The 10,604-nt window shown below is 58.5% G+C and overlaps 2 protein-coding genes across 6 annotated transcripts in view; one reads left to right on the plus strand and one right to left on the minus strand.

The window, feature by feature from the left end:
• SCAF1 (SR-related CTD-associated factor 1) overlaps window positions 1-4,198 on the plus strand; it is an 11,575-nt gene extending 7,377 nt beyond the window's left edge. Inside the window, exons 9-13 of the mRNA XM_014550437.1 lie at window positions 1-270; window positions 938-1,020; window positions 1,242-1,460; window positions 3,332-3,460; window positions 3,754-4,198. Coding sequence (XP_014405923.1) covers window positions 1-270; window positions 938-1,020; window positions 1,242-1,460; window positions 3,332-3,460; window positions 3,754-3,951 — 899 coding nt within the window. The 3' untranslated portion in view covers window positions 3,952-4,198. The remainder of the gene's footprint in view (window positions 271-937; window positions 1,021-1,241; window positions 1,461-3,331; window positions 3,461-3,753) is intronic.
• The window catches only part of IRF3 (interferon regulatory factor 3), a 14,978-nt gene that overhangs the window by 3,779 nt on the left and 595 nt on the right, over window positions 1-10,604 (minus strand). For 4 of the 5 annotated variants that reach the window (XM_005879533.2, XM_014550468.1, XM_014550466.1 and 1 more), the window contains exons 2-8: window positions 10,168-10,339; window positions 9,412-9,583; window positions 9,255-9,325; window positions 8,192-8,384; window positions 7,713-8,093; window positions 6,262-6,377; window positions 5,377-5,614 (exon numbers count right to left, since the gene is read on the minus strand). In XM_005879533.2, the coding sequence (XP_005879595.1) occupies window positions 5,447-5,614; window positions 6,262-6,377; window positions 7,713-8,093; window positions 8,192-8,384; window positions 9,255-9,325; window positions 9,412-9,583; window positions 10,168-10,332 (1,266 nt within the window). In that variant the 5' untranslated portion in view covers window positions 10,333-10,339 and the 3' untranslated portion in view covers window positions 5,377-5,446. Of the gene's footprint in view, window positions 1-5,376; window positions 5,615-6,261; window positions 6,378-7,712; window positions 8,094-8,191; window positions 8,385-9,254; window positions 9,326-9,411; window positions 9,584-10,167; window positions 10,340-10,604 lie in introns of those variants that run through there. The other variant, XM_014550465.1, reaches the window with a different exon arrangement.

Raw genomic sequence — 10,604 nt, forward strand, 5'->3', positions numbered from 1 at the left:
CGGTGGACAGCAGCTGTAAGACACCTGAGGTCTCCTTCTTGCCTGAAGAGGCCACTGAGGAGCCTGGGGTCCGAGGTGGGGCGGAGGAGGAGGAGGAGGAGGAAGAAGAGGAGGAGGAGGAAGAGGAGGAAGAGGAGCAACAGCCTGCCACCGACTCGGGGGCAGAGGACGGGCCGGCTCCCCGTGTCTCCCAGCTGCCCACGCTGCCCCCACCCCTGCCCTGGAACCTGCCTGCTGGTGTGGACTGCACTACCAGTGGCGTCCTGGCCTGTGAGTGTTCCCCTTGCCGGGGCCAGGGCGGTCTGGGGTGGGCGGAAAGGACCAGGAAAGATGACACCGTATGGAGACACCTGAGGTGGCAGTGGGATGCCTTGGAAAGGGTGGGTATGTAGTGACCTGGACTGGAGGCCGCAGGTGGGCGAGGGCCCATCAGGGTCTGTCCGGGAGGCTTCTAGATGTTCGGGTGATGGAAGAGAGCCGAGCAGACGGGCAGGGTGGCCAGCTCAGCACGGCTGGAGTGGGGCGTGTCCAGGCGTCCTCCTGCACGAGACTGGTATAGACTTGATGGGGGGCCAGGAAGAATGGGGTGAGCAGTGTTCCTTAGGGAATGGCAGGAGTCTCTGCCAGGTCACAGACGTGGTGAGAGAGGCTAGGATTGGCTGTGGAGGCTGAGCAGCCAGAATCTCACTTCTGCCACCACCTTGTCAGTGGTTGGCCCTGGCCCACCCACCAACACGCACACACCCTGAGCGGCAAGAACATCGGGGTGTGGAGGGGGTGTTTTTCAGTGGCCGAGGCCCCCTTTTCTTAGTTCTGAGCCTTCGGCCTTAGGCCTGTCCAGGGGGCCCGGGGGATGGCAGTAGGTGGAGAGGTGAGATTCACTCTCATCTCCTGTCAACCCCGGACCGCCCTGTCATCAACTCTCCGCCTCCTGCAGTGACTGCACTTCTCTTCAAGATGGAAGAAGCCAATCTGGCGAGCAGAGCAAAGGCCCAGGAGCTGATCCAGGCCACCAACCAGGTGGGCTCCCCAGAGGAAGAGTCCCCACAGCCCCTTCTCTTGTCCCCTGCCTTGGGTTAGGAGAGGAACTACAACTCCCAGCAGGCCTTGAGGCAAGATATTGGCCAGAAGCGGAGCTTGTTACCCTTGGGGCTGTTGAGAAATCAGGGTGGAAATAATAGGGGTACATGCTTCCTCTTTCCCTCCACGGCCCTTTGTTCATCCTCCAACCTCTTCCACAGATCCTCAGCCACCGGAAGCCACCCTCCAGTCTAGGGGTGACACCAGCTCCTGTACCCACCTCTCTGGGCCTGCCCCCTGGCCCCTCCAGCTACCTGCTCCCTGGCAGCCTTCCCCTAGGGGGCTGCGGCTCTACCCCTCCCACCCCCACTGGGCTGGCTGCTGCATCTGACAAGAGAGAGGGCAGTAGCAGCTCCGAGGGACGAGGGGACACAGATAAGGTGAGCTGGGCTTGGGAGAGGTGGGATGATGGTGACAGTTTTGCAGAGAACAGGAGCAGATACTGAGATGCAGGGGCCCAAGGAGAATGGCAAAGACGATGCCAGTAGACGGGGCCGTAGATTTTTAAAAAACTGAAGTTGTTAAATTGTAAGGATCTGAACTGTCACTCTAATGGATGAATGGGTGCTGGGCAGGTTTTTAAAAAATTATATATATATGTATATATATGTATATATATGTCTCTGAAATCAATACACACACATACATATATATATATATATAGAGAGAGAGAGAGAGAGAGAGAAAGGATATAAACACACTCATACCCACTACAGTCTACCCCTTGGTTGCCCATATCCATCCCTCCTTCCCTCCATACCTCCCTCCTTCCTTCCTTCCCTTTCTTCATCCCCATCTTTTTGTGTAAGGGAAAGAGTGGTTGACAAACAAAAATCAAGCATTTTCTAGATGAAGGAAGGAAGAATAGATGCTGGGCAAATACAGACAGGTTTTCCATCTGGCTCCTCCTCCCAGACCTCGGGCTGTTATCTTTTTGGTCAGTTCAGGATGCTTTTTGTTAAGGTCCAACAGCCTGTCGCTGATCATGGCTACCCGTCCCTCAATACACTTCATGTACCGCGCCAGAGGGAGAGCAGAGTAAACCCCATAAACAGCGCCGTGTGAGGGGCAGTGGCAGGGCACAGCTCTGCGGGTCGCTGGCGCATCCAGCCGCCATGGTCTGCAGGACAAGGACAGTACAGCCCTGTGACCAGCAACGGGTCCCTTGCTCTGTGCGTGAGGCTGCTCTGGTCTGTTCTCTGCCTGCTGTCTTCCGTTGCCACATCTGAGATGGCTGTGGGGAACAGCCCCCTTCTCTGTAGAAACCCACTTCCCGTGGGGTGAGGGAGGCCCGAGGACTCTCGGGGTGGCCGGTGGCTCTCCTAGCAGTGGCGCTGCCCAAGCAGCCCAGGGGTTCAGCGGACAGTTTGCATCATCTCTTCCGAGATGCTGGCCCTGAAGTCTGGAGTGTGCTGCCCTTGCCAGAACTCAGTTGACTGTTCCTGTCTTCCCTCAGCCCTGGCCCGGGAGGCGACCTCCCCAGGGTTGCTGTTTCGGGTGACTGTCCCTTGTGCAGACTGGCTCTGGCTTGAATGTGCTCTCCTGCTAGAGGTGTCCTATCCGTCGGTTTTTGCAAAGATCCCACTTGAGGTTGAGGCAGGGGTTGGGGTCTCTCAGCTGCTCCCTGTCCTGTCCCCACCTCAGAACAGTCACAGCTCCCCTTGCGGTGGCCTCCATGTGTCACCTCCCCCTCCCCACGAGTACTGTCTGCATTTTACAAGTGAGCTATAGAGGGGTTTGGTCCCTCGTCCAGGCCACGGGAGGTAGAGCAGGATTCTAGCACCTCCCCCCATGCCCTCCCCTCTACTCCTAACCAGTTCTGGACCCCCAGTGCCCCTCAGCCCTGCTGTCCACTCAGCAGCCAGGGCAGTGTCGGGAAGCCTGGCCACACGTTCCTGCTGCGATCAGAGGAAGTCTCATAGAGTCTGATGACAACAGTCGTGCTGCTTGGCTAACGTCTTGTCTCCCCACCGGACTGTGAACTTTGTCAGGGCAGGGGACACGTGTGTCCGTGGCCACCTGGGACAGCCAGAGTGCGGCCCGGAGGGCGTGCTCAGTGACACTCAGAGGCCCAGGCCTGTGGTCCGTGGTGACCTCAGCATGGGGTGCCCAGGCAGCCCCTGAGCACGGCGTCCCCCTCCAAGAGGGGCTGCTGGGCCAGGAGGCTGAGTGGCGGGCAGGGGTGGAGGCCGGGTCCCGCAGGAACTCACCTGGCCTTGCTGTCCCCTTTCCCCTCTGTCACTGTCGCCAGTACCTGAAGAAGCTGCACACACAGGAGCGGGCGGTGGAGGAGGTGAAGCTGGCCATCAAGCCGTACTATCAGAAGAAGGACATCACCAAGGAGGAGTACAAGGACATCCTGAGGAAGGCCGTCCACAAGGTGGGCCCAGAGGGGGACAGACACAGAGGTGGGTGGAGGACGCGACGCAGAGACAGGGGAGGGCAGACAGATGTGCGCAGAGCGGGAGACTGAGGGATGGGGGGTGAGTCTGCAAGGTGAGGAGGGTGACAAGGTCTCAAGCCCATCTGGGCCCGTTCTGCTGGCAGGATAAGTAGGGACGTTGGCCTGGACATTGGGGAGCGACTGCTATCCTAGTCCCAGGCTGGCTCAGCAGTCCAGGTGGACGGGGCCTGGGGGGCTGGCAGTGATCGCAGCTGCCCCTCGCTCCCCAGATCTGCCACAGCAAAAGTGGGGAGATCAACCCCGTGAAGGTGAGCAACTTGGTGCGCGCCTACGTCCAACGCTACCGCTACTTCCGCAAGCACGGCCGCAAGCCAGGGGACCCCCCAGGGCCCCCACGACCACCCAAGGAGCCAGGGCCCCCTGACAAGGGCGGCCCTGGCCTGGGCCTGCCCCTGCCCCCTCTCTGAGACCCCCAACAACCCCACTTCTTTCCTCTGCCTCCTCAGAATTCTGGACGTATTTATGGCTCCACCTCTCCACTTCCCTCCCCCGTCAGTGGGATGATTGGGAGAGGGTTGCTGTGGGGATGAGGAGAGCCCCCTGCCCAGCCCTGTGCCCATCTTCCTTGTCCCAAGCCTGTCCCCATCGCCTCTCCCCTCTGTTCATGTCCCTCCCCCAGTTTCATTAAAGATTTCATGAAATGTTACCTTCGAACCCCGTGATTTTAGCCCTTTCTTTTCAGAGTCTAATTTGGGGAGGGGTTAGGGACACACACGCAGGAGGCTTGGCCCCAGTCTGAGGGTGGTTAACAGGGAGACCAGACTGTGTGGCTCGGGGCTAGTACATGCCCCTCTCTGGGCCTCAGTTTCCTTATCTATAAAGTGGGTGTTGTGAGGATTAAGTGAGAAGCAGGCAGGGGAAGCACTTAGGACCCTCCCGGGACGCTGTCAGCTGCTGCTGCTGAGAGGGTGGTGATGGCACATAGGGGCCAGGCCCCTGGTCAGTCTTCCCAGCTCGGGGCACCCAGGCGCTGCTCGTCTGCCTGGGACGTGCCCGCCCCCATTGAGTTGGGCTGTGCTTTGCCAGTCCATGAGGTGGGGGGATGGAATCCACCCTCCTGAGACACAGTGCTGGCCTTGCTCAGTCCTGTGGCCCAGAACCCAGGCGTGGTGAGGAATGCTGCTTGTCTGCCTGGGACATGCCCACCCCCATTGGGTTGGGCTGTGCTTTACCAGTCCGTGAGGTGGGGGGATGGAATCCACCCTCCTGAGACGCAGTGAGGGCCTCATGGTGCGGCAGGGCGGTGCTGGCCTCACTCAGTCCTGTGGCCCAGAACCCAGGCGTGGTGAGGAAAGGCGGCAGTGCCCGGGCCGCTGGAGCATGTGGGCTCCAGGGTGGGGCACAGAGCTCCTTTACCACTGCCCGTCCCAGCCCCAGACAGAGGACGTGCCTGAGGCCACCCCGCAGGAGCTGGAGGGAGCCAGGGCCCCTGACAGACAGGGCCGTTTAGGCAGGGAGCTCTCTGCATACCGGAGCGTGGCCCCGGCTGTTCAGAGGCAACATGGGGATTCCGGAGGCGGCCCTGGGCCTCCCTCGGAGAGCAGTGGCTTTGAAATAGGACTGGATTCTGACCCAGCTTGTGTCTCCTACTTTGTGACCTTTACTCCTCTCTAAGTCTCACTGTCTCGGTCTGTAAAGTGGGAATGACTGTCACCTTCTCACCAGGTCCATGGAAAGAGGTGTGTGGGTGATGAGTGTCTCGCCCTCACTGTGAGCACCCGAGTTGTGGGCGGCCTGCAGATGCATAAGCTGAGGTCCGGAGGAGCAGTGCCCAGCTTGGGTCGGGGCTGGCCTGGGGACACCGAATACCACACACAAGTGGTGACAGTGGCAAGAAGTAGTTTATTGGTGGAGGCGAGGGACCTGCACCCACGAGTGGTGGGTGCAGACCTGGCCAGTGACCTAGAAATCCATGTCCTCGACCAGGTCCTGCAGGTAGGCCTTGTACTGCTCCGACGTGAGAGAGAGAGGCTGGCTGTTGGAAATGTGCAGGTCCACAGTGTTCTCCAGCGAGGAGGCACCCCCTACCCGCGCCATTTCTAGCAGAGCCCTGAGGCACGTGGGAACAACCTATAGGAGGTGGGGGAGAAACATGGTCAAGGGAGGCACCCAACGTTGTCTACTGTAGGGGGTGGGGTTGAGTGGACTACAACTCCCAGCAGGTCCCACCATAACCCAGGATGAATTCTTGGGCTCAGGACTGCTGTGCGTTGTAGTTTTCCCATGTTCACAACCACGGAGGCCAGAGGGGCTCCCAGAAGCTAGGGCTGAGCAGCTGGTGTCAGAAGGACTCCTGGGAGCTGTAGTTCCTCACAGGCTGCTAGGACTTATAGTCCACCAACTCCCACAGGCTTCTGGGTGTCCCAGCCATGGATAAGGCCATGGGTAGGACACCCAGAAGTCTCTGGGAATGAATGGTGGTTGCAGCCCTGGCTGGCTGGTGTGGCTCAGTTGGTAGGAGCATCATTCCATACACTGAAAGGTTGCAGGTTCAGTGTGGGAGGCAACCAGTTGATGTCTCTCTCTCCCCGCAACCCCCACCCGCCCTCTAAAAATCAATGAAAATATCCTCTGGTGAGGGGGGAAAATGGTGATGTAGAGAGTTGGAAATTTTTGTTTCTCCAGGGGTTTCTGGGAATTGTAGTTCCTGGGAGCGACCTATTCTTTTGGAAGACCCCCCCCACCCCCCCAGCTCCAGGATCCTAAGGTGCAGGCACCTTGACCATCACTAGCTTCTTGGTCCACGGCTGGTGCTGAGGCCATGACTCCCCCATGCAGAACCAGAAGGTGTAGCGTGGTGAGCGTCCGCTTCCATTGATGAAGGCAATCAGATCTGCGGGCCCAAGAGCCTAGTCAGGGATGGGGAGACCTCTACCTGCCCCTCCCCCTAAAACCTGAATAATGTCCTACCTTCCCCACTAACCTAAAGCCTGGCATACCTCTGCCATCAAAACCAGGGGGCTGCTGATGTGCGTCAAGTCCCCACAATTCTGGCACAAACATAAAAGTTCCTTTTCCCTCCCACCCATCAGGGTAGGGCTGGACGATCCGCTCCCACCTCCCCTGAGCATTCAGGATGGGGAAGCAGGTCCAGGAGGGGAATCCTCTCCCAAAGATGTTGACAGTTACTGCTCTTTAACCCCCTAAGGCCACACTGTCCCTAAGTAGCCATTAGCCACCAGGGCTATTTAAATGGTAACTAATTAAAATGCAAATAGTTTAAAACTCACTTCCTCAGATGCTCTCAGCGCATCTAAGTACTCAATAGCAATGTGGCTGGATACTGTACAATATTGGGGAATGCAAAGAAAGTGCTATTGGCTAGCAAAGTCCTACGGGATCTTTCCTGTGTCTCTCTGTCCACCATAAGCCTATATAATAAAGAGCTAATATGCAAATAGTCATCACGCCCTCATGCCCTCTTGCCCTAGCGCTGGAACTGTGCAGACACTCAACACTGGGGAGAGAGGAATGGGGACCAGCCAGGCACAAATGAGCTCGTGAGAGAGGAATGGGGACCAGCCAGGTCCCGGGTGCCTGCGGCCCAGGTGAAGCCACCCGCCCACAGTCCCTGTGGCTGCGGCCGGCCTGGGAGAAGCCGGCCTGGGAGAAGCCGGCCCAGGTCCTGGGTGCCTACGGCCGGCCAGAGGGAGGGAAGCCCGGGTCCCAGGTGCCTGCAACCGGCAGGAGAAGGGAATCCTGGGTCCCAGGTGTGGGGCAAGGCGGAGGCAGTTAGGGGCGATCAGACTGGTAGGAGAGCAGTTAGGGGTGATCAGGCAGGCAAAGGTGGTTAGGGGTGATCAGGCACGTAGGCAGGCGAGCGGTTCAGAGCTAGCGGTCCCGAATAGCGAGAGGCAGTTGGACATCTCCCAAAGGGTCCCGGATTGAAGAGGGTGCAGGCTGGGCTGAGGGAACCCCCCCACCCCCCGCATGAATTTCGTGCACGGGGCCTCTAGTTGGTAATAATAATGACAACTATGGCAGCTAGTTCCCTACACCTTCTGTGCAGGGGGCCCCGTGCCTCCTCCCAGCCCTGGGTAGGCAGAGGGAGGGAGAGGACCCTCAGACTTGCCGGGCTCAGAGCAGTCTAGGCTAAATGGCCAACAGCAGCAGGATCCCGAAAGGTCAGACCCCGGTTCTTAACCACTGGGGCCCCCTCTCCACTCACCTGCCACAAACGGCCCCAGGTTGAACACGCTTCCTTCCGTCTCTTTGGGGACCTCGCCATCAGGCCCGTGGCCGCTGTCGGGGAGAAGCTCCTCGCCCACAGCCCAGTATGTGTGGCAGGGGCCCAGCCTCTGGGCGCAGAGCCGCTGCCCTTCCCTCCACAGAGCGAGTCCCCCGCCCAGGCCGCTCAGCACACGACTCACATAGTCCTTCGCGGCCCTGTCTGCCAGGAACGCCCCGGGGTCTGGCAGTGTGATCGGCTGCCCAGGGAGTGTCCTGTCCCCTCCTTCTGACCCCACCAGCCGCAGGCCCCTCGGGCAGAAGACCGTCTGCTGGAAGACTTGGCGGCCCCGGTAGAAGGCGGTCACCTCGAACTCCCAGTCTGAGCAGCAGCGGCGGCAACGTGAAGGGAGAGATTGAGAGCGTGTAAGGGCCCATCACCCCAGATCCAGCTCCTCCCAGCCCACAGCTGGCACTCACCGTCCTGGGGCATCAATAGCTGCTTCAGTGGGTTTTCAGGGGGCGCTGAGTTTGGGTAGGGAGCAGGAATGTCTAAGTTGGGGCTCAGCAAGAGCTGAGGGGGGTATTCTGGGGCCACAGCCAGGCTCGAGGCCCCCTCATCTGGAACTGAGCCCAAGGCCATGTCATTCAATAACTCCTCCAGAATGTCTTCCTAGAGAGAGAGAGAGAGAGAGAGAGAAGGGTCCAGGCATTTCCACAGCATTTTCTGAAGAGTTCCCATGGGTCAGGCCTTATGTTCAGCAATATGGGGACCCAGAGAGGAGACAGTCCTGAGCCTTGCTCTCTAGGGCAGTGATGGAGAACCTATGACACGCGTGTCAGAGGTGACACGCGAACTCATTTTTTTGGTTGATTTTTCTTTGTTAAATGGCATTTAAATATATCAAATAAATATCAAAAATAGAAGTCTTTGTTTTACTGTGGTTGCAAATATCAAAAAATTTTCTATATGTGACACGGCGCCAGAGTTAAGTTAGGGTTTTTCAAAATGCTACACGCCGAGCTCAAAAGGTTCGCCATCACTGACCTAGGGGTTTCCGATCTAGGGGAGAGTCCACCCTGGGCACAGAGCGCACAATGCTCTGATGTATGCTGAGGGCTAGGAGGTCCGGGAGAGCAGCTAATTCAGCCCAAGGATCTGGCTCCACGCAGGCAAGACCTGGGCAGAGAAGTCTGGGGAGAATGCCCCCAGGGACGTTTCCTGGCACAGACATCAGCAAGATCAAGGGCAGGGAGTTTCTAGTTCCCAAGAGACTGGAAAGCAAGGAAAGCAACCGGAGGTGTGTTAGGGCCTCGAATGCCTGGTGAAAACGGAACTTTCTCCAGAGGGTGCTGGGAAGCCATGGAGGGCTGTGAGCAGGAGAGGGGGAGGGTCAGCTCTGGGTCAGGGGAGGGAGAGAAGGGAGGCCAGGGAGGAGGCGGACAATGGTCCATGGGGAGAATGAGGCCTGAACAGGTGCACAGGGACGCAGAGGCGATGGGACAGAGACTGAGGGGGCAGGAGGGCTGGGCGCATGCGTACCTGGGTGTCAGAGGTATTGAATCTGCCATTGGTGTCCGGAGAAGTCTCCAGCTCCGGGAAGTCCCCAACTGCTGGCGAGAGAGGTGGTGAGCGGAAAGGGGGTGCTAGGGACTCTTACAATCCCATTCCTCCATGAGAACCCCCGCTTCCAGCACACCTGAGTTCACAAACTCATAGATCTTGTGCGGGTCGTGGGGGTCCTTGCTCCGGTCCTCAGCTAAACGCAACACTTCCTTCCTGTTCAGGGCAGACCTGAAATTCCTCTTCCAGGTTGGCAGGTCAGGCCTATCTCTCCCAGGAGTGTAGGCACCGCTGGCCTCTGCCCAGGCCTGGGGAACCAATGGGACCAGGATAGAGGAGCAGATGATTCCGACCCCACCCCAGGGGTCATAACCCTGCCCCCTCTCATCCTAGCACCGACCTTGTTAAGGTTCTCTCCCCAAATTCTCAGTGCCCTAAGTCCCCCTGCCTCCACCTTTCAAAATCCTTTGCTTTCTAAGCCAACCTCCCAGGCCCTACTAGGTGTCTAACACTGCAACCAGCCTGCCCTAGGGCACCCTCTGTAATAGCCCCGCCCCCTCCCACTCTAACTCTAACTGGGTTTACCCCCACTGGTGTAGTATTCTAAGTTGGTGGTAAGTACCCTCAGCTTCAGCCCAGTCTGGTCTCATGTTCCAAGACCCGCCCCCAGAATTCTGTATCCAAGATCCCATCCCCAGTGAGCCCTGAACTCCCAGGATGCATTTCCTTCATGGTCTAACCTGCTTTCCTAGTTCTACTCCTGGAACCTGGGCTCTCCAGCTATCCCACACCTATCAACTATCCTAAGCCCTCCCCATCCCACTGTAACTCCACTCCTCACAGTCCACCGCACCCGCACCTTCGGGTTTCCTGAGTCTCAGCTCCCACACACCTGGAAGATGCCAAAGTCCTCCTGCTGGGCATCCTGCCGCAAACCGTGCTTCCAGGGGATGCGGAAGCGCCTGCGGCTCTGGTCCAGCCAAGCCACGCCCTCCAGCTGCCCCTCGTCCAGCTGAGACACCAGCCAAGGCAGGATCCGAGGCTTTTGGGATCCCATGTCGGACCTGCGAACAATGGGCAGGTCATGGGCGCAGGCGGCCTCTCAGGCCCACCCGGACCATCCTTTCACGGCCACGGCGCAGGTCCCTCGCCTGTATTTTCTTGGGGAACAAACAGACCTCACCTCCTCCAATCCTCCAATTTAGCGAGGGCTCCCTCCCAAATCCATTTTAGGGCCCCCTCGTTCCCCCAGCTTCTGTGCAGACCCCACTACCCCATCAATTCCGCCAGCAGAGACCCTTCCCTATTTCACTGCAAATCCCGCCCGCC

The sequence above is a fragment of the Myotis brandtii genome, unplaced genomic scaffold, assembly GCF_000412655.1.
Source record: "Myotis brandtii unplaced genomic scaffold, ASM41265v1 scaffold601, whole genome shotgun sequence".
Classification (NCBI taxonomy): Eukaryota; Metazoa; Chordata; class Mammalia; order Chiroptera; family Vespertilionidae; genus Myotis; species Myotis brandtii.